The 23,229-nt window shown below is 43.8% G+C and overlaps 1 protein-coding gene across 1 annotated transcript; it reads left to right on the plus strand.

Moving 5' to 3' along the window:
* The first annotated feature begins 10,236 nt into the window (after positions 1 to 10,236).
* On the plus strand, positions 10,237 to 21,583 carry rin1b (Ras and Rab interactor 1b). Its single transcript, XM_076092247.1, has 11 exons — positions 10,237 to 10,380; positions 10,815 to 10,929; positions 11,131 to 11,203; positions 11,715 to 11,806; positions 12,566 to 12,741; positions 13,050 to 13,313; positions 13,521 to 14,076; positions 17,223 to 17,531; positions 18,015 to 18,146; positions 18,631 to 18,800; positions 21,249 to 21,583. Exons 1-11 carry the CDS (start codon positions 10,237 to 10,239, stop codon positions 21,570 to 21,572), a joined length of 2,355 nt encoding a protein of 784 aa, XP_075948362.1. The 3' UTR covers positions 21,573 to 21,583.
* Positions 21,584 to 23,229: the final 1,646 nt, after the last annotated feature.

Below are 23,229 nucleotides of genomic sequence, written 5' to 3' on the forward strand. Positions count from 1 at the left end.
TCATTATAGAGTTTTTAAGAGAGAACGTATGTGCTGATGTGCAGTTTCGACACGCATTCAAGTTTTCAGTGTGTTTGTGAATTACAGATAAGCAACTGGGAAGCACATTAAGTTACCAAGTGGACCCTCAGTCAGTTAAAGAATTTCAAGAATCTCAGTTATTGAGTTTTTGCTGCTTGTGAAACCCAAACAATGTGTGGGCACACTATATTTTACATTCTCCTTATAATTAACCAAATTACATCAAGTTTAAGGTTAAATTGTCTTTTATACCATATTGTTGTGTTCAGAATATCCTCATCCTTAATTTAGGCTTTTAAGTTTTATTTTTCAAAGTATTACATTTTTTTCCCTTTTTTAAACACTTATTTTCATATTTTTCTGGTGGACAAATGCTCCAATGTTATGATTGGAGTCAGACAATCCCTCCCTGAAAAGATTTGAGAAAAGGGCAGAACTTGAAAAGGAAGGGATCTGACTTGACAACCCCCCCCCCTCTCCGGGCCGCTTCAGAGAGAGTCCAGTATATTAATGCAGGCTTTTGTCCTCTTGTGGTCACTCTAACACAATCTGAAAATGGAGGATGAAAGTGTTTCCTCGTTGTCATTGTCAAATGACTGTACGCTCAGGAGATTTGTACGAGGGTGTAGAAAAGCCTTGAGAGGCGTGGAAAATGGAATAAATTCCGAATGTTAAGGCGGTTAGAAAGATACGCAAAATGGTCAAAGTCTTATGAGCAAAATATGAGTAACTACACCTTAAAATGCTACCTTTATTTGTCTGTTTTCCCATTGTCATGTTTTTTATTGGTTTATCTAGGTGATCTTTGCTGATATGGAGGAAATAAACCCATGACCCTAAAGATATTAAACTAATCCTCGAAAAGAGGAAATCAGCACAATGTGTTGGACACCTGTGCAGCCCCTGATTATGTCAAAAATCTACTTTAAACATCCCCAACAAAACTTTAAAAAGCACTCCGTTTTTTTATTTTTTTTACGAGGTATTATTCACACTCACGTAAGGAAAATCTCTGATATTACCTAACAGTCCTTTACAAAAATATAATTTTGTGTGAAGTGCTCCTCATGCCGACCCGTCATTCGTCACACTGTGAATCACACAAACATCTGGAGGTCAAAACAGACCGAAGGCAGGATGTGTGATGTTAAAAAAGAACTTTTAAAGTGCATAAATGAATTATTTCTAAGCTTTCAGCAGTAAGAATTATTCACAATGTGTCAGGTTTTTTTTCCTCAAAAATGTGATTGTTTTCCCAAACACTGGAGGCTGGTATCCATTCTTGTTTTTATTGAAATATGTGTGAAAACTCTTGACAGCATGGTGACACTATTGCAGTTGTTTTTGTCTTTTGAGAAGTGACAGTAACAAGTGACAGCATCTTGGAAAAAGTTTTTTTTTTTCCACAGGAGACAAGTGGATAGATCGGAACTAGATTGTTAGTCTGGCGAGTTTCCCCGGCTTATTGTGAGAAAAATTGTTCAGATGAACGGATATGGCATTGCAAGCCAAGTGAAGCCTTCGTACAAAATACAAAAGCTCGAAAACAAGGTGAGAAAAACAGGACACTGTGATAAATGTTCAGAAGTTATTAGTCAGTCAAAGTAACAAAACACAAATCAGTTAAAACTTTTTTCAATCACCATGAAAACATGACTATTATGCACTATTATCCTGTTTTAGTACTAACTAAGTATTTAAACTGTTTTAATGGCCCACTAAAATAAAATAAAATAAATTGACCAAATCAAACGTAATATATATTTGATGGGCCTACCGGTAGTGTGCTTCATATAATAACTTGTATGCATTGTATTGCCTGCATTAGCTGATTATGGCCACTTGGGGGCAGCAGAAACAAGCTGGAAACACAACATAGAGTTGATATGGCTAACGTGTTAGCTAAAACTTCCTTATTTATACATCCAGCATTTATGGAGCAACATTAACCCGTTAAAAAGATGCTAAAACACCTTGAAGAGCTGAGCTAGCTAACGCTAACTGTCAGATGATAATTCTCTGTGGGCGCGTTACTTCCTTGATTAACGTAGCGATTTGATCCATTGTTAAAATACAAATCTTTATTATAGCAAGTTGAATACATGTTTATGTGATAATAGCATCTTTCACATTATTCTAAACGCAAAAGCTTTTGTTGACAGAAAAGCTGAACATTCCCAGTTGTCAAAATGTCGATAGTACCACTAGGTGGAGCCACACATACATACATGTTTAAATTATACTGTAATTTCATTCCGATGTAAAACTAAAATAGAAAGAATTTCAAAAGAATGAGAAACAGGCTAATCGCCAAGTAGGTTTTCACACACACATAATTTGTCTTGGCACGTTGGTGCATAACGAAAAAACAAGTTCTGCAGAAGACGAGTGTCATAAATAGGAAATAGAAAAGGTATATCAGTTTCTAAAGTCAAAAGAGATGTAAAGGGAGTGAAGCAAAGTAAGAAACAAAGGTCCTCGGCCGCTAGATTCGAACCGGTGACTTTGACGTTACAAGGCTCATGTCTTAGACCCCCCTAAAGGCCTCACACTTGTAATTTGCAAGCTGAGCATATAAAAGAAAATATATTATGACATCATGATAGTTAGCTGGTTAGCTTCTCTCTGTCTTTTACACACACACACACCCCTGGTCTGACAGAACTATTTGTGATAATGCCCCTTCTGAATCACCGCACCAGTTAACTGATATGCTTCTAAAATTATGAATATTCACAGTTATGCTAACAGGCCATCTTCTCTCCTGCAGTCCCAGTGTTACTTCTGACTCACACGAATGCCTTTGTACAACTTCGTCACACACACACACACACACACACACACACACACACACACACACACACACACACACACACACAAACAAACACACACTCGGTAACACACAGCTCTCACTTCCTTGTCATTGGCCCGGAGTGCCATCGCTACGTCGCTTTTTGCAGCAGGCATCAAAACGGACACCTGTCATCAGTCAGCAGGCCCCTGTGCCCACTGTTGCCCCCTGTGGATACTTATAGCCCACTGCAATTATGTTGTTCCATTAGTCATCCCACGCATGCACTGATGGGCTGCTGGCTATACTTAGCCAACGTCATGGTCACTCTTTATGCAAAATGAGAGATTTACAGTCTGACGCTTGTGGCTTTGGCGTCGAAAAGAGATGAATAACAAAGTACACAGGTGTTGACTTGTTGTGTTTAAGACAAAGTTTGTTTGTGAGGAAACAACCACTGCTCATTAATGTGTGGTCAACTGTTATTGTGCATGTTTGTTATGTCAGAGAAAGTTGCTTCATAAGGTTAAAGCTGCTATCTGCTGTTGGATTTAGAGAGTGTACAGTTTACCCATCAGCCCAGTGCCGTGTGGCATCTCTGCTGGTTGCCTATCAATGCACAGTGACAACATAACTACAGGAAGTTAGTTACGCGATGTCAAATTACGCAATAAACACATGCGATATTGCACTCAGAAATGTTTGTAGTTAAATGAGAGTATCAGCAGAAAACAAGGGTTCCTTTCATGTTTTTAAGCAACAAGGAATTTGTTGTATTTAGGAAGTATACTAAAAGCATCAGAAAGGCAGAATTGAGTACACTTTAATATCTGATTATATATTGCCAGTAATGTCATTATCACGATATTTAACAATGTTAGCTTATATTTTCCACATATCCTGCAGTCCTAGAAGTTACTGCTTGATCACAATAGTGTTAAACATTGTAAATGGGAGGTAGAATCTTCGAATACGATACAGACATACAATTCTGCTTAACTCTTCAAAATCATGAAGGAAAAGACAACATGTTGTACAAACAGTACAGCTAACATCAGCATCGGCAAAAATGTGACACAAAAACATTAGTGGGGTATATCATGTGGGATTATTAAATGTATTTCTCCAGGCTTATTGGGATCCTGTCATTACAATACCAAAAGGCCACTACTTTAACAGATCACATGCGTAAAAGCACCACAGAAACCCTCTTTGAGAAAACCCACGAAGTTACCGGAGCTCGTTGAACTGAGTCCAGTCAGGAGAGGCAGCAGGACTTTGCCTCTTTATGGAGGATGATTATGAAACACAGCTGGAGAGCCTCCATACCAGCTGCTGAGTAATGTTGATCCACTTGTTGAGGTGCACCTGTCGTACACCGAGCTTGTACACCAACTCTGCGTCTCTGCTACAGTTAAAAAAACCCTCTCAGTTGCCCGTTGCCTCTGCAGAGAGTTACCGACTCCAGCGTTGACGTTAAGTACGGACACTTTATTTTGTGACTGGACTGCAAAAGTTCTAGTAAGGTTTGGGGTTTACTTTCCTTTCTGTCATACTTAGAGGTGAAACTGTGTGTTTGTGTGTTCGACAGTTTCCTTCAGTGTACAGCTGAGCTACGTTTGCAGCCACAAAAGTAAGATAAGGGAAATACACACTGGCAGTAAAGTATAACCTGTTGAATGTAAAGAGTACTGTAAACATATAAGGGCTGAACGATAAATCAATACGACAGTTTACCTTCTTTCAATAGAATCCTATTGTGATGAAATCACATATCCAGATATCGTGATACTCTAAATTGATGATGACAAGCACATACTAACACAAATTTCTAACACAAACGAAAGCTTATAAGAATATCAAAATAAAAAAATTAATTAAATAAAGTGTGAATTTGCAGTGCTTGTCAAAAATCTCCAGATGGAAATAGCGTATGTAGGATGTGACGAGGAGCAAAGTGCACGACGTCGCAGTCTGTTTTCTCATTACATGTCTGTTGGCTGGAGGTTACATTCGTGGAGGAAAACGTTGTGAAGACTCTTGTGTTGCATCTTGGGTGACGAAGCAGAGGCTGGAGACGGTGTGTGTGCGTGTGTGTGTGTGTGTGTGTGTGTGGCTGCATCGGCTCGGTGTCGAGGGGGTGGAGGATTCGGTTTCCTCCTCATCCTTCCTGTCTCAGGAGCCTTCTGCAACTGTCTCCACTTATTTAGTTATGTTTTGTGTTGCTGTGGATAACTGGCGAAATGTAATGAGCAGTGCAGATGATTTATCACTCAACCGAAAATTGAGTTTGTGTGAACACATGAACCGTAAACATCAGCGGCGTTATTTCTCGTCTCGGTATTTGTAAACTAACGATCAGAAATGATCTTAGAAGAGGCAGAGATATTCATTTCTCCTCTGGTTGTGTCCTCAAGAGACCAGAATGCATTGCGCCTAGAATATGTGTCGTGTTAAGTGTAACGGGCCGTCTTTCTTCACTTGAACCCTGCGCTCTTTTACTCTCACTATCTCTATCATTATGGCTACAGCCACCTACACAAAATACTTAATTCAAGCTCATGTGCATGTGGAGGCTGCTGAAAGTAATTCTGGGAAATGTAGGAAATGCCTGACTGGGAAATTCCAGCAACATGTAAAATACATTTTACTGTCAAACTGATGTGTTTTGTGGCATTTATAAAGGTTAACACAAAACACTTTTCAAGGAGCATTTAAATAAGTTAAAATATAAAAAAGTGAAACAAAAAATAGGCACCATCTTGCCATGGCCGCGACGCCAAATCAGGCCACGCCCCTTCCAGATTCCAACCCTCGTAGTCCCGACGCCCTTGCTCGGACCACACCTATCTTCAAACTCCACCTTCATTATGACCTCAGCTAGACGCCTGGAAAGTTTCGTATCTGCATCTCGCACAGTTGCAACGCTATCGCGATGACAACATCTGTCCACTGCCAGAAAGGCAGACAAACACCTTGCTGCAGTAGTTTGTCTCCAGGACTGTCTCGGCTGGTAATTGAACCAATCAGGACCCTTTAAGACAGATTTCTCTTCTCCGTGCACTTTACAAGTATGCATGAGAACCCTCCACTTCATTCACCACCGTCAGGGAATATCTGGAGGTGGCACGAAGTGTTGAGAGTTTTCTAATAAGGTTGAAACCGTTGATCCCTTGATTCCTTTGGGGTGCCGTTGTGCTTATCTGTAACCAGATGGGGCACTGGTCCGGAGGTGGACCGATCTGTACACCATGATACTGTCCATCTGCACCAGACTGAGCTTCTCGGTGAGCAGCTGCTCGCTGTCACTGATCTCCTTCATCCTACACTGTTCTCCCAAAATCCTTGTGTTTTTATCATCCTCCTCTTTAGCCTCATTCAGGTCTATTTAACTTCCGCTTCACCTCATGCCCCTTTTTTGTCTTTTATCTCTTCTTACTCTCTTTAAAATAAAAATGTATGTCTATCAGATGAACAGATGCGTGACACTTGGGTGTGATGAGTGACGTCTGGTGATGTTGTCTTATTCTTAGGCTGCACGAATCCTTTCCAACACCTCGAACATGTACAGGAAAATGCAGTTCAACACTGATACCTACAGCACCTGCTCTGTTTTCTCAGATCTGCTGAAAGAACAAATTGTATTCTGTGAGCGTTTGAGTCACTCCATCAATCCGTCATCACTCGCTCAGCCACCATGTCGGTCCGCCCTTCTGTCCATGTTTTGCATCTCTTTTTTCCAAATCTCTCATCTCTTCTGCAAAAAAAAAGAAGGTGTAAACTATAGTCAGGTTCTCTGTAGCAGTCAGTCAACATTTGCACAATGAGATCTGATGCTCGCTTTCCAAAATACCCATTTAGCAGCCTGCTGATTTGTTTTTTGTGCACTAGAAATGCTCGCTCCAGATCTGCCCTGCGCGAGCCAATTCCCCCCTCTACTGAGCACGCCTCCCAGAAGATGCAACGTAATTTAGGGGGGGTTTTCCGGGACTCCACTTTCCTCTACATCTCCCCACAGATTCTCACTTACTAGGCTCCTTTTTCCTCTTCCTCTACTCCCTTCATCCTCCTTCAGACAAGTCTTGCCCTAACTGTCTTTTCATCTACTTGTCAGTCCTCAGCAGCATCAGACTCCCTGGTGTTTCCTGCTGGGTTGCTGCCGCCCTCAGGTGCAAAAAACACCTAGTTAGATATACAGTGCGTGTCTCCTTTCTGCTTATTACACTTCCAGTCTGCCAGCTTGAACTTCAGCGCTGCAGGCATGAACGCTGGAGTTGTGATTTCCTTAGCCAGCTTTAATTTTCAGTCCGGGCTTTTCTCTACTCTTTTCATCATGTTGTCTTTTATCTGTTTCTCTCTCTCTCTGTGTGTAACTCTCCTTCTCTGAGGGAATTACATAAGTCTTTCTGTATGTGTGTGTGAGTGTGTGTGTGTGTGTGTGTGTGTGTGGGCAGCGTTGGGTCTTGCTCTCTGTTTTTTTTTTTTTCTCCTCTCGCTCTCAGCGCGTCTTACAGCCTTGTATGGTTGTGTGTGTGTGTGTGTGTGTGTGTGTGTGTGTGTGTGTGTGTGTGTGTGTGTGTGTGTGTGTGTGTGTGTGTGTGTGTGTGTGTGTGTGTGTGTGTGAGTTGGGTCATCGGACTGTGGATGTGCGTGGTGGTTGGCTCCAGATACACAATGAGGTGACCCTGCAGGCCCACACTCACACACTCACACTCGCAGCTTCTTCTTCTTTTTTTAAAGCACACCTTGAAATAACCCAAAAAAACATTTGACTCCTAATATGAAGAAGATGATGCTTGTTGACTTGTAGTGAAATGTTTTGAAGGGAGGAAGTCTGAAGTGAGTCTTTGACAGATAAAACAGTCGTATTGTGCTTTATATTTATTTGCATTAGACAGTTCTCTCTTAGTACTGTCTTAGTGTTCAATGTAAAGAGTCAGCATTAGAGCAGCTAATCTAAGTATTGTAGTACTATATTATAAATACATATGTTGTATTTCTTCTAACATAACCCTTGAATGGTTTTGGTTGCTTATCACAGACAAAACAGACTTGTTCAAGCAACACAGTGATTTTATTTATGCTTCACAGTGTGAGTCTGGCTAATGCTATCTAGCCTGATAGCCCTTTGGGAGGAGTTGCACTGTCTAACTGACAGTGGACGTGTCAGTCGTCCTGATCAGGTATTTTTCTAACCCAACCTGTGAATAATTGCCCCTTGGCTTTGGGAGAAATGCTACGTTACTACTTACCCCAGTTTGTGCCTCCAGTCACAGAGGTAACCATCAGACAAACTCACTATTCAATCCATTCCTTACATATCATCTCTTATATTTTTGGTGCTTATTTTGTGGCCTGTCACAGTTGCTAAACTATAATTGGACAGCTGCTCTTTTAGGGTTTAGCGAACTGTTCGTTTTCTCATTTTTCAACAGAATTAAAAAGTTCTCACAGCTGCCAGAACAAACCTGTGATTGTTACATAACACCGACCCCCTCCTTTGATTGATGTCTGCTGTACTTGATTCCTAACCCCTCTAATGCTATTTACCGCTAACCGCTAATGGTCCTGCAGAGTGCTGATTGGCTCACAGATAACCGGTTTCCCTGGGAGGAGGGGAGAGTTATGTAATAAGTTTGCAGGAGGTGATGAAAAAATTATGGGAGAAATTCAAAATGTGTTATTGATTGAGAACAATATTCAAATGCTTCCTCTAATATCACTGAAACAGGCATCTGACTTGAGTCATTACTCATGAATTTACTTTGGTGCTCTGATGTGAGGAAAAACAAAATACTGATTATGAACGCCATCACTTTTATTATTTATTCATTTTCATATTTAAAAGAAAGAAAAGCTTCCTAGAAATAAAACACCTCTGTACCCCGGAAAAACCTGTCACCTTTTTAAGATGGTTGGTGTGTGTGTGTGTGTGTGTGTGTGTGTGTGTGTGTGTGTGTGTGTGTGTGTGTGTGTGTGTGTGTGTGTGTCGGGTGTTTCACTGAGTGGGAATGCCTGGTAGGATGTGTAGGCCCATGTTGCTATGGCAATCATCTGCTGCTACGCTCACAAGCGTTCGCCGGCAACCCACACAGTGTGACATCCAGCACCCATCTGAGAGAGAGAGGGGGGGGGGGGAGAGAGAAGGAGAGAGAGAGGGAGGGGGAGAGAGAGAGAGAAGGAGAGAGAGAGGGAGGGGGAAGGAGAGAGAGAGAGGGCGAGGGAGAGAGAGGGACAGAGAAAGAGAGAGAGGGAGAGAGAGAAGGCGATAAGGAGAGAGAGAGAGGGAAAGAGAGGGAGAGAGAGAGGGGGAGGGAGAGAGGGAGAGGGAGAGAGAGAGGGAAAGAGAGGGGGAGGGAGAGAGAGAGGGGGAGACAGACTCTGACAGAGACAGAGAGAGAAGGAGAGAAGGAGAGGGAGAGAGAGACAGAGAGAGAGATGGGGGGAGGGAGAGAGAGAGGGGGAGACAGACTGATAGAAAGAGAAGGAGAGAGAGAGGGAGAGGGAGAGACAGACAGAGAGAGACAGACAGACAGAGAGAGAGATGAGGAGAGAGAGAGAGAGAAGGAGAGAGAGAGAGAGAGAGGTTGAGGTTTAAATTCCTTTTATTGATCCAGGAGACACCAGATCACTGTCACATCATCTATTCAAAAAGATAAATAAATACAATAAGGGCCAAAAAATAAGGAAAACACAGAGTTCAAACTGAATGATTGTAAAGGTGCATTTTTTTCCAGTCTTAGTTCAAACACATCCATTTTTCAGAAATATGTTGTGTTTTCTGTTGTGATAGTGAAGACAGAACAACAACAACAACAACAACAACAACACGTTGATTATGGATTGAACAGAAGGATGTAAAGCTGCTTAAATATCCTTTTGCAGCTTTGAAGTGAAGTTTGAAGGATGAGTTGGTTAAAACCTTCAGACTGCAGGTGAAGCTTAGCTGAGAGGTTAAGATGACGATCATGAACCACAACGTCCTCTCACTCATGTTGGATTTTTGCCGATAAATCCAGTGCGATATATATCCAATAGATGGGATATTGATCTAAGTAATAACGGCACGATGTAGCGCTAGCGACATGTGTATGTTCACCGTCACACTCACACAACTCTTTACAGTATAAGTACACTGGTGTAGTGCGTAGGTTTCACTTCAGCTTTAGGGGCCACGGTCTGGGCACAGCTCTAAAGGAAAAACTGCTCTTATATAATAAATATCATAAAGAGTTTACTCATTGCCGCTGAACTCATTGACAAAAACATACAAAAAGAAAATCTGTATGTATGACAAAGACCTTGTGGACATACATTTAGTCGTTGCAAAGCTAATCTTGTGATTTATTTTGTCGAAATGGATGTTCAAACTAATTATCTGCTGTTTTGTTTTTAGTAATAACCTTGTACTTCCTGTGTTCCAGATGCAGGAGATGGGCAGCACCCATCGAGGCCCTCAGCGGGTCTTCAGCGTCCTGGATCGCCTGCTGCTCACACATCCCGTGTGGCTGCAGCTGTCACTCAACCAGGACTCCGTCCTCTACGTCCTGCTTAGGGAGCCTGTTGGGGTACGGACTAGTCGGGTTATTTCAATCACAGGACCTTATGAGTTAAAGGAACACAGGGAAACATTTTTGGGGCACATTGATATATTTAAAGAAACTAAAGAAAATCATAAAACTGTGGGATTTAACTAATTAAGCTTAAATTTCCCCTAAGGGGAAAGTAAACTTTTGCTCATCTTGACGAAAGACATGGACAATGGACATGTGTCATTTTTAACAAAGACACCAATCATTTTGTTTTCATACAGCTCCTCTGAGGCTTCGACTGCACACTGATAGCTGAATATTCATGATATATCTTGCTTATTATTTTGTACATTACGTTGCCATTTGCACCATCTGTGCCTCCTCCGGAATAATCTGTGAAAAAGAAAATGTATTTTTAACGTGACTGCGCTTTATTCCTTTTTCCCTGTGGTGGTTGTCGGCGCTTCCAGACCTTTTTGGTGCGTAAATGCAGCTCCAGCCAGAGGAAGGTGCTGTGTTTGAGAGTGACGGCGGACAAAAGTGCCTCCTCCGTTAAGGAGTGCTTCATCTGTGAGGACGACTCCAGTGAGTATAAAACAAAGCTAGATCAGCGCGTGTCATCCACGCAACAGCTGCAGTTCACACACTCTCCGGGTAAAGTGGTGTAGGACAGAGACGATGGGTTCTCCACATTATTTTTGGCCGCCATGTTTTCCTGCTAGATTTGAACAAGTGTCCCACTGCCTTCCACAGCTGTCAGTCACACTCTGTCTCTTCCATAACCAGCATTCGCCTTGGAGAGCTCGGCGCTCACCTTCCCTGACCTGTGTCGACTGGTGGCCTTCTACTGTATCAGCAGGTGATGCATTATGGGAACTGAAAACACTGCATGGCCAAAAAGCATGTGGACAGCTGGGGGGCTGTTTTGCATGGTTTCCCTAGTTCCAATGAAGGGAATTCCTAATAACATAACAGTTTAGAGAAGGCCGTTTGTTGATACGTGGCAACGCCCCTCTGAACAAATCGAGGTCCATACAAATAGTTTTCCCAGTTTCCTTTTGTTTTGATTGGCTCTGACCTTTTCCGACATTTTTCCGATGAACTGTAACGTCGCCTGGGAGGTGGTCAACCTCTCTTATACTCTTGTGGTTCAATGGCAGCAAACCTCTTCAGCCAGGTCCCAAAATATTGTATAAAACCTTTTCCAGAAGAGTGGAGATGTGCAACACATCACGTGTGTGTGTCCACATACTTTTGGCCATGCAAATGCACCTGATGTCACTCAGCCAAGACCTTCTGGACATCTGGCACATGTCCTCGGGGGGTTTCATTTCATCTCTTTTTCGTGTCGATTTTACCCTCGTCTGCAGAGATGTGTTGCCCTTCCCGCTGCAGCTACCAGAGGCCATCGCTAAAGCCACAACACACAGGCAGTTGGAGGCCATCTCACACATGGGACAAGGTACGGTGAAGGCCTCTCAAGTACAGACATCCATTCCCCTCCTCAGGATGAATTGTAATACCTTTGGTGACCCCCTGACTTTTCATCTAACGTTATCAGCAGGTCAAATTGCTAGCCTCGTAGCAATGCTAGCATGCCTGTTGACTCACTTTACCCACCAACTAACCAACTGCCAAAAAGAGAGCATACTAACAAATATCGCTTGACGTTTTATATATTCTTTGTGTAGATAACTATCAAACTGAAGTTAAGCATCCTTTTTAAATTACCGCCTTGCAGCATTGGATACTGTGAGGATACAGTGAGGTTGCTCTGTAGTGGCTTCTCCTCAGCAAAGTATTTCAAATGTTTAAATAAAAGTAAAAGGATTAAGTGACTATAGTAGTGACTGCCAGCTGGCATCTATTTTAACATGGTAACGTACTTATGCACCAGCAGAGAACGAGGTGTGACTTCAAGATGGCAAATGACACGAGTAAGACACAGCATGTGTCACGGACTGCAGCTCAGAGACAAAAGACTCTTTCTCACCGTGGTGTGCTCCAGTCAGACAAACCTACATTATACAGCACATATTGTATCGCTTTTCTGTTTCTATGTGTAACATGTTAACACGAGTGAATCATTACCACATTGATTTTTTTATATTTGCGCAACTGCTGCACACGAACTAGAAAAGATCAAATTGATCTACAGTTATTGAACGTGTAACTGCAAAACGTTGGTATCCAAACTCTCTGGCAATTCTCCCCGGACTAGAGTTCTGGAGCACACCGACGGCTTCAGAGATCAAAAACGGACCGGTGTACCCGGTGGCGTCAAGCAGCGTCAGCCAGGGCCAGACGTCGGCGGCCCAGGACCTACGTCTGGCCCTGGGTAGACCAGGCAAACTCTGCTTCATCAACCCGCTCTTCCTACAGCTGGAGGTCAGCATGGTAAGTAGCGAAGGTTGTATGGTTACGTGAGCTCTCGGAGACCATTTAAAGACTTAAATGTACCTGAATTTATAGAATCAGAACCTTAATAGGAATGTCAGCCACGTTTCTTGTAGGCCTGAAAACTTCACTCTTTTAAAGTTAAGTCCATTACAACGGCTCTGAATCCATCCTCCAATATGACAGCTAATGGAACTACTGTTCGCCTCACACTTCACTTCATACCCTTTGAAAAACAAACAGATCAAAAAGCCACTGGCTCTTGCGAGATGAAGGACTGAATCGACTTTTTTTTTTTTTTTCTGCAGCATCCACAACTCATTAACCACAGTGCCTCCAATAAACGGCACCGCTTCAAGCGCAGCATGCGGCTCCGGCTCTCCGAGTCCTCCATGAATCTGTCCCTGGAGGGGGTCGGCTCCTACTCACCTCCCTCGTCACTGGAGCTGCCGGGCGGGTCAGAGAACCCACAGAGAAAAGTTCACCCTGGGGCGGGCGTCCTGAGGAGAACCCCCGCCGTATCACCGGGTTCTGCGGATGAAGAGGACATGATGTCTGTCTATGTGCCACAAGTAATACGTGTTTACATCTTTATTTGTTTCTCAGACCGTTCCTTCACTTCTATGTGGGACTGTGAGTATTAGAATGTTGAAGAAAAGCATCTCTACAGCAGCATTTTCATGTTTTGTATTGATATTAACAACCATAAATGTCTCAAATTAAACATGCTTTCTTATTTATTTTATTTAATAAACTGACTCACTTCTGTCCCAATCAAGACATCTGCAAATGTGGAGGGGCCCCCACAGGCCCGGCAGTCCATCCGGGCAGAGGAGCAAGGCATCGAGGTGGCGGTTCTGGCCCTGGAGCGCCGCCCGGCTCCGTCCCTCGCCGAGCTCGACAGCAGCAGCTCCTTCAGCAGCATGGACGAGGACAGCGACTCGGATTCAGATCCGGAGAGCATGGCCCAGGCCCAGGCTCACTTCTACCAGCGTCCGCCGCTCGTGCGCTCTCGAGGCCGCGGCGGGCTGCACCGCATGAGCGAGGCGTTCGTCTGTTTCTTCGCTCCGGACAAGCGGCTGACGCGACTGGTGGAGGAGCTGTCCAGGGACAGGCGCTCCATCTTTGGCGGCATGGTCCAGGACTTCCTCCTGGCACAGAGAGAGGTGCTCAAATCCCTGGCTTCCTCTTCCTCTTCCTCATCCTCTTCCCGTGTGACCTCTGTGCAGCTCCTGCAGGGTCTGCGCCTCTTTCTGTCTCAGGCAAAGTGCTGCCTGCTGGACAGCGGAGAGCTGGAGCCTCCCATCGAGACGCTGGTGCCCGAGAATGAGAAAGGTAAACAAAACACGAACCTGGTGAAGGTGTCAATACACAATACAGCTAACATCAATTTAAAACACATTATATTTGAATGATAGCATGGACATGTTTTTCAAATAAAGGCTGTTAATCTCTTAAGAGTGCATAAGTCTTGTGAGGCAGTGAAGTATGGCAAACTTAATTCCCGTTTTCTTGCACTTAGTAAAGTAAATGAGTAATTGCAGGTCAAGAAGAGATGGCCCATATCTCAACGACATGTAGTGCAGCCTTAGGCCTCAAACAATCTGATTGGTTGATCCAACTTCCTGTCATGAGGAAGGTTCATATTGACACAGTAGAACTAAACTCGGACAGATTTAATTATACCCTGAATCTGTAAAAGTGAAATGGAAAACAACCATCTCCTATAAAGTATACCTTATTAGAAAGTGTTTTGCATATCGTAAATGTGGAACTGTGCACATAAAAGTCATTCTCCACAATTGAAACCGAAGAAATACCAATTTTATTTCATCTGCAAATTGAATTTAGCCGACTGTGCCGGATTACATTCGGAGCTCAATCTTCTCAACCTTGTGAAAATTTCTGGTTTGCGTGATTAAGTTTGTCACGTCGAAAATGAGGAGACAGTGCAGAGTGCACTGGGGGACAGCAGGAGGCAGAGAAATGTGAAGAAAAAAAGCCGTACTGTTAGAAAACACTGATTCAATAGAGCATGGTGCCAGGGACGCAGGTCTATGGAAACAGACAGCCTTTTTCTCATAAATGGTGGGCTGCCCAGGCTCCAGTGAAAGGCACTGTCAACACAAAGTAGTTTGCGTGGGGGGGTAGAGCCTCATTCACCAGAGCTCATATTGTCTCTGGTATTTAGAAAACAGCATTAGGAAAGCCCTTCCCTGACGCGCCTGCACTCACATCCATCACATTCAAAGCGCGATTGTTCTCGTTATTGTAAAGGCATCGCAGGGTGCTAACTGGAAGGATTCTAGTTAGATCTTTTGACACAGTCCTGTGCGTAGGTTTGTCTTTTTTGGACTCCTTTGAGTGCGGCCGAGTGTGTGTTTCGCAGGTGTGTTTATGCGTAAATATGTCATGATGGATGGTTGCCTGGCAGTGCAGAGGCTTCAGGGGAGAGCGGTCGGCCGCTGCCTTCCTTCCTTCCTTCCTCCCATCCTTCCTTGCTGCGCTCTGTTTTCTGATTTATCTCGCATTGCGTCGGTGGGAGGCATTTGCATTTTTTTTCTTTTTTTTTCTCCCCCTCGTTTATCATAAAAAGATATCACAGTCCCACGCTCACTTGAAGAGCAGCACGATTCAGGGGAGGGTGGGAGGGAGGGATTGAAATAGGCAGGATACTTTGAAAATGTAATCAGTTACAGATCTATGGGTAATAGCTGGAAAAAGACCGTTTTCTTCCTCAGAACTAGCCGGTAACTAACAAGGCTGTAATCGCATTACATGTCATCCGTTACTCTTAAGAGCTGGTAAAAGAGAGAGGGATGCTGGGAGGAGAGGGAGGAGAGGGAGGTAGAGAAACATGGAGAGCATGGAGGGCGTGAATGATTAATCACAAGGGGGAATGATATAGTAAGGTAGATGAGGGAGGGAGGGAGGGCGGGGGGGGGGATGTTGGGAGATTATACAGGAGGGAAACATGAGAGAGGGAGAGGAGGATATTGATGATGAGTGGAAAACAATGTGCACTGGAGAATTGTTACCCACTTAGTCAGGACTGCCCACTGACTGCAGGAGAATCAGTGAGAGTGTGTGTGTGTATGTGTGTGTGTGTGTGTGTGTGTGTGTGTGTGTGTGTGTGTGTGTGTGTGTGTGTGTGTGTGTGTGTGTGTGTGTGTGTGTGTGTGTTTCCACGTGTGAGAGCATGCACATGTAACGAAACCCCAGAGTTTTTTTGCATTACACATCACTGTTGTCAGGCCAAAAATGAAACTGTATCTCCAGAATGTTAGCTTTACAGGTGCTAGGAAAACATTAACAAGGGGTTAAAAAGAGGCCCTCGAAATGTATTTTTGCCTTTGGCTCCCAGCATGTAAATAAATATGTGAACATGTGGGTCTCTCTATGATGAAGAGTCACCGTGTATGAAAGAGTACTGTAGGATTTTCATACTCTCTGAACTTCACACCAGGTGGACAAAAAACATGAACAATCTGATGCAATCCAATACAGCAGCACGGCAATACATTCTACCTCCTGGGAAAGTTAGAGTGGTTTGTCAAGTCTGCCTCGGAAAGTATTCTGCTGTTGGAGGTTCTTTATTCCTGTCTTGAGAAACTGACACAACCGTTTCACATTGAGCTGCCTGTTTAGAGTAACTAGCTCCAGAGTAACTCTTGACACATTCTATGTTGTGTGAACGTTGGTGTCCTCCAGAAATGAAATGTCCTCATGAAAAGAATACAATGTTTTGGCAGGAGGATCACACCAAATATAAACTGTTATTCAGTAAGTTTTCCAAGATTTACATTTTAATTTATTCAGGGCTGGGTGATATGGAGAAAATCAAATATCACGATATAGATATTGAGACGGTGTTGTAAGGTTGACTATTGGATTTTTAATCATCAGTAATGTGGATATAATGACTTAAATGGGTAAAAGCAAATAACAGAGCAGCTAAGTTAAGTCTGGTAAGTTAAGAAAATGACATCACTTTACTGTAATGCCGCCTTTAAAACCAGGAAAACACTTATGCCGTATTACGATACCTCAAATCGCAGACGATAACTCGTCTCATATCAAGATATCGATAAATATCGCAGCAGTCAAAATACAATTTAGAAATCACATGAACACAAAAAAATGGTAAAAACACAATTTAATCACATATGCGATCAATTCGAAAATCAGTCCCCTCCACAGCAGAAAAAAATGTCCTCTGTATTTATTTAAACATTTTTCTACAAGAGGAAGAAAGCGCCTCCATTTTCATTGTTGACACTTTCATTCAGTTAAATAATTCAACAGCACTAACAGCATACCTCTCTGGGCCTCTTGCCAGCGCCTCTAGATATGTAGACACGTTTCTCCACCTGCAAATGACAAAATAAATAAAACGCACAAGCAACTCTGTGTACAGGAAAAGAAAAACTACAAAACAAATGTCTCAGGCTCAGCCAAAAGATGAACCCCTCTGTCCTCAGACCTGGCGCTGGAGCGGGCCATGTTCTCCTGCGTGCTCCGGCCCCTGAGGTCCCACCTGGAGAAAGCTCTGGTGGCGTCGCACAACCAGGACGGCACCAGCCAGCGCCTCACCCAGAACATGATCCGCCTGAAGGGGGACGCCGCAATGGAGCAGCTCGGCGTGCGGACGGGTGTCCCCGACAGCCGCGAGGTGGAGAGGGTGAAGCAGAAGCTGCTCCTGATGCAGAGGACGCACTCCCCCATCGACAAGGTGCTGCTGCTGCTGCAAGTGTGCAAGTGTGTGCACAAGGCCATGGGGTCCTTACACGGTGAGAACATTTACATTATTTCACTGGATTTTAAAGGCTCTAAAGTAAACAAGTAGTCCTAAAAAACGACTCTGATTTCAAGTTCATGCATTTACAGAGGGACATGGTCAACTGCAAATATTCCATTATTGCCGTTGTGTTATTCAGCGTACTGTATTTGCTGCTTGAAAGCTTCCTTGAAAAAAGGAATGAAGGTCAACACAATCTTTGCAAAGGCGAGAGTGTCTTTTCACTCTCAAGAGCTCCACACTTCAGGCGTACTGTATCTGTTTGAGCTGCAGCACGACCTGTCTGCCTCTCAGCAAGACCGGCTGCAAAAGAATGCATCATCAGGGTAGTAAAGCTGAATATTACCTATTATATATTTTTACCAAGCTGACGACAACTTTTTTCTCCTTTTCTGTCCATACAAATTGCTATGATATATACATAATATTATCCAAATTGTAAGTAATATACGTCCTCCTGTTGTTGTCTTTCCAGGACAGGAAGTGAGCTGGGAAGACTTCCTGCCGTCGTTGTCCTACGTGATTGTGGAGTGCAACAGGCCTCACATCCTGATAGAGGTGGAGTACATGATGGAGCTGCTGGAGCCCTCCTGGCTCGGAGGAGAGGGTACGACCTAAGCTCTTAATGGAGTAACGATTGACCTTTTACTGGTGCCAGTATTCACACAGTAGATTCTCATAACATATGGGACAACCTGTATTCAGGTAGATAGGATACACCCCCCTCTAATTCAGCATGTGTTGACTTGAGTTATGTGACTTTATTGAGAGTCTACTACTCTTGGCCAGTAACTTGGCTGCAACTCAAGATTTTTTTCATCGACAAGTAAATCAATTCAGCTCTAGATGTTAATTACTTGCGACTAATTACATTTAGGTCATTTCATATTTTACTATCAATAAATTCATCTGTATTTTCTTACATCCTTAGTAAGAAAACAAACCATGCAGTATTAAATCAATATTTTACTCTGCCTGCTCATGAATCTGCTCTGAAAGTCCTGTTCTAAACTTTTACTTCAGACTATTTGTCTGTTATCTACAGTGACTAGAAGTTGTGTACTCTTTCTATTGTTTGTTTTTGGTTCCAGGTGGGTACTACCTGACCAGCATGTACGCCAGCCTGTGTCTGATCCAGAGCCTGGACAGGGAGCAGCAGCTCTCAGGCTGCCTGACCCCGGAGGCCCAGGAGGCTCTGAAGGAGTGGAGCTGCAGACGGAGCCGAGAGGCCCAGAGACAAAAGGAGAGCCAGCAGAGCCAGGTCGGTGCAGTGCCAGATGGTTTTTTTTTCTTTATTGGAGTATAGCACAACACAGAAACACTTGTAGTGTTACAGCATGTGTGGGTTTGCACAGTAATCAACTTTATAGCTGTCACACATAGCTGCCCTGTGTGAAGAGCTGATTGATGTGCGGAGCGTAGGAACTCCTGCTTGTTATGCAGTGAAACAGTTCGGTGGGATGTTCTCCAAAAAATCTATTTAAAATGTTTTACGTTTTTATGTTAGAGTTGCTGTTTTTGTATTTTAGTGATTTACTATTTGCTTTCTCAACGCTCTCAGTACTTTGGATACGTGTCGATGCTTATGAGAGCATTCACAGAAGAGAGAGAGAGAGAGGTCCCATGCTTAGTGATGCTGGAGGGGTAGAGTGATTCAGAGCTTCCTAAAATATAGACTGGAACCCATTTTGTGTGTGGATCGAAACAACCAGTAATACAAAGTGATTGACAGCAGGGGCACCGTACGCTCCTTTATTGCAGAAGTTGCACAGGTAATAAAATATCTCTGCCTTTTGGAACCACAAAGTTCAGTCTATCACCTTAAATCCTAAAAAACGAAATCAACTTAAACCAGGAAGATGTAAAGGGAGATCATATCTGTGATTCAACCATGATCTGACTGATTTTCACTGATTTTCAAGATTGTTAGAGGTCTGTGTAGATAGGAAAATAAAAGGTCAGGTCACCATTGGTTGGCTCTTAGTAAACTAGTGTCTCATCTCTCATCTTCTGATGGACCAATCAAGGTCACAATAATAAGCTGAAATGCAGACAAATTTATTACGAAATTCCAAAAATACACTACGAATAATTGACAAACTGTTTCCACATTTCGTGATTCAAACCTGAACCATGTGTCATGTTTTATTGAACGGCCACAAAAGGCCGAACACAAACGAGGCGATAATCCCCCTAAAGAGGTCAGACTTTACATTAATTACACTGATGGCGATGCAGGCTGAGGAACATCAGATTATCCTACAGCTGTGACAGCGACGGGTGGGCCGGAAACGGGCAACAGCGACCCATATTTGATTCAATGTCGATCTCAGGTATTACTGAAGTCGAGGGCAGCACTCAAATTTCCCAGAGGTCGAGCAAATGGTGCAACCGTATAGTTCATCCGTCAGAAATGAAACAACACATGAGTTTCCCTCCTCTGCGCGTTTCAAATTCATCTTTCATTAGTCGTGAGCATTTTTAGAGGTAATCCGCTGATCTGGCTTAGACGGGGCGTGCACTAATACACCGACTTTCACCTACACTCTCCTATTGTCACCCTCCCGGCCCCAGATCTGGTGAATGGTGGCCATGGTGGGGCGGGGGGGAGGGGGGGGGGGAAGGCATTGTCATCCACAACGCTTCTGTCTCGTCACGTGGTGCCTCTCCTGGCTTCAAATAGCCGATCTAACTCACCCGGCAGCCAGTTTTTCCACTGACACAGGCGGGATCAGTGAGCCAAGTGCTATGAAGAAGTGGGCGGTCAGATAACATGAAATTTATTGAGCCGCATCTACCCATCGAAGCAGGCAAACACAATATGCACACGGACAGCGAGGAGCTCAGTGACTCTGTAAGTTTTTGATGATGGCAGACCTGTTGATTGTGTGTCTTTCTTTGTCTTTTTAGAGCATATTTGGCCACTTGTGCATCTGTGTGTGTGTGTGTTTGGGGGGGGGGACGAGGAGGAGGAGGGGAGGGGGGGTAGTTGTGTGTTGTTGTGTGTGCAGGTAGGATGTGTGTGTCGGTGTGTGGCTGAGCAAGAGGATTCTCTCTGGTTTCTCAAGATTGGATGTTTGGTAAAAGGATTATGTTGAGCATGTTTTCACTGTGTGTTCTAAGGAGAGCTGTGAGGGCGTCTGTAGGTGGCTGAATCTGACATTATATAATAGCTCAGGTGTTAGGTCGCTGGCTAAGTGTTTGAAGAGTGGCAATTGTTGAGAGGGACTCGTTAGTTGCGTGTTTGAGCGCTTTCTGTTCTTTTTTGAAAAGTTTGGATGCAAGTGTTGAGGGAAAAACTTCACCAGAGATAGAGCGAGCTTAATGGATTATATGTGGTGAGCTCGGACGTGGACGCGCTCCACTGGATTGATATTGGGAGTTTGTCGATGAAGCTGTCATATTGCAACAGCGAAAAGAGCAATTTCCCGAAGACGATTGTTCATACGAAGCTCTCGGACCTGCTGGTTGTGTGTGTGGGAAGCAGGAGCTTTGTTTTTAGAGAGAATGTCTTTTATGAGCATCATTTTGGCTCATTTATCACAGTGGATTATCAGCCTGTGTGCTCGCACAGCTCTCTCTCTCTCCTCCCCCTCTTTTGCCCTCACTCCATAAGCCCCTTGACCTCTGTTTTGCATGAATACAGTATATATTCACTCTTTTTTTCCTCCCTCCTTCCCTCCCTCCCTCCCTCCCTCCCTCCCTCCAGAGGTGCGTTCGGATACTGTTCCAGGACGGGGAGCGGAGCGCTGTGCGGACGTTGCAGTGGAGAGCCGGGGAGACGAGCCAGGCCCTGGCGCAGTTGTGCGCCGCCACTTTCGGAGTGTCCGACCCGCAGCAATACACCCTGTACTGGCGCAGCGGCGGCGAGATGAGGGCCCTGCCGCCTCAGGCCCAGCCCCAGGACCTGGCCAGCCACAGCGAGGGGGGCCCCTCGCTCTCCTACCTGAGGACCGACCACGACTTCAGCAAGATGCGGCGGCTCACCAGAGGTGGCGCCGTGGACCTGAGCGAGTCGGTGTGTGAGGAGTGAGTGGGAGGAATGGAGGAAGGAGGAAGGAGGAGGAGGAGGAGGAGATGGATGGTTGCTCTTGCTTTCTCTCTCTCTTTCTCTCTCTCTTGTTCTGTCTCTTTTTTTCTCCGGGCGGTGTGTTGTGTCTCGTCGTGGGTTCAGGACTCGTTTTGAAAAAACCACAGCCCTTCTCCAGACTAGGAGCAGACCTTTAACGGTAAACTCTTTCCTGAAAAAAATGGACCAACAATGCCGAGCACAGCAGGACCAACGGTTGTACTATGTACCACTCAGTGTGGCTGCTGGTGTAAAGCAGTGTACTACTATTTGTGACATGGAAAATGTGTAATAAATGGATTTTGTTTTGTTATTTGAAACATGAACCCAGAGTTATACCGTGATAGGGATTACATCATTAAAAAACGTGTGGAGGCTCAAATCCAAAGACAAATTCTGTGAGACTACTGTTGCCTGGAAACAAAAATCACTTCCTGTACGCACGCACACGAGAAGGCAAATTGTCCACCGTGGTGATGTAACCCTTTCACAGTATAGTTCTGGGCAACAATCTAAAAAGACACTTGGATGTTTTATTACTTCACTTTTATGTTGGATGGATACCATGTTGTTAACGGCTTTTTTTCGGTGCCCCCTGGAATACAGTTAGACAAAAAAAAGGGTGAGATGTGTTTTAGCCGAGACCAAACCTCAATACCAAAGTGACAAAAAAACACAGATAAAGAGAGGCCATCTTGTGATACAACAGGTGTTTACCTTGAAAGAAATGTCAAGCTGGAGGGAAGCTTTTAAATCAGCTGTTTATTTTTAGAGTCAACCACGGAGACAATTTTATTTTTTTGCTTATTTTAGTGCAGACTCTCCTCCCCGCTCGCGTATTCTATTAAGTGTTTTTTGGCAGGTGGAGTAATGAGCGAGTGGGAGGGAAGTGACAAGAAAAGCATCGGGCTCTCTTGTTTTTTAAAACCCGAGTGAGAGACAACATCACATCGACGCACCGAGACAACCTGCGACAGATTTACTGAATGACTTGCGAATGTATTAAAAACAACGTGTCAGACTTTAATCCCTTCACAACTGCATTCATTTCACCTTTCAACTCACCGCTTTTTTGAGTTCTACTGTTTCTCTTGGCCGTACTGTAAAATAACGTCACGACCGGTCTGACCAATAAACCAGGACCTCTCGGTGACTGGTAGAATGTAAATGTCAAAGGTCACCAGCTTCTGGTGGCTCCTGCTGCAAGTCATCACTATCAACTGACTGTTCTACTCCGTGTCATTATCAATTATCACGTTGTGTATTTTAAAACTAACTTTTAATTGTTCAACTTGTCGGGTAGATATCAAACCTAAGTATGGATTTTCAACATATCGGGAGTTTTTAAATCAGCTGAGGGGGTTCATTTTGAGAACTATGACTCTGTGTTTTGAACATTATTGCATGCTTTTTCATTTAACGTGAAGGTTCTGCGAATGTGGTGCGCGTGAAGCATGTGTTCATTGTGAGAGCTCACTATTTATTTTTATTTTTTTTTTCGGTGTGAAAAAACACATGACTGTATTTTGTCAGGTAACTCCGTATCGCAATAAAAAAATTGCAATATCTGTTGACAGTGTTACTTTCAGTTTGGTTTTGTAGTTTGATTGTGAATGTTGTG

Source organism: Anarhichas minor, unplaced genomic scaffold (genome assembly GCF_050575085.1).
Source record: "Anarhichas minor isolate MPS153535 unplaced genomic scaffold, ASM5057508v1 ptg000016l, whole genome shotgun sequence".
NCBI lineage: Eukaryota > Metazoa > Chordata > Actinopteri > Perciformes > Anarhichadidae > Anarhichas > Anarhichas minor.

Excerpts from the sequence above, each read along its gene's own strand:
- rin1b (XM_076092247.1), top strand. The coding sequence starts at position 10,237 with ATGCAGGAGATGGGCAGCACCCATCGAGGCCCTCAGCGGGTCTTCAGC. Across the intron at positions 11,807-12,565 it reads CATCTCACACATGGGACAAG|AGTTCTGGAGCACACCGACG; the intron begins GTACGGTGAAGG and ends TCCCCGGACTAG. Across the intron at positions 17,532-18,014 it reads GGCCATGGGGTCCTTACACG|GACAGGAAGTGAGCTGGGAA; the intron begins GTGAGAACATTT and ends TTGTCTTTCCAG.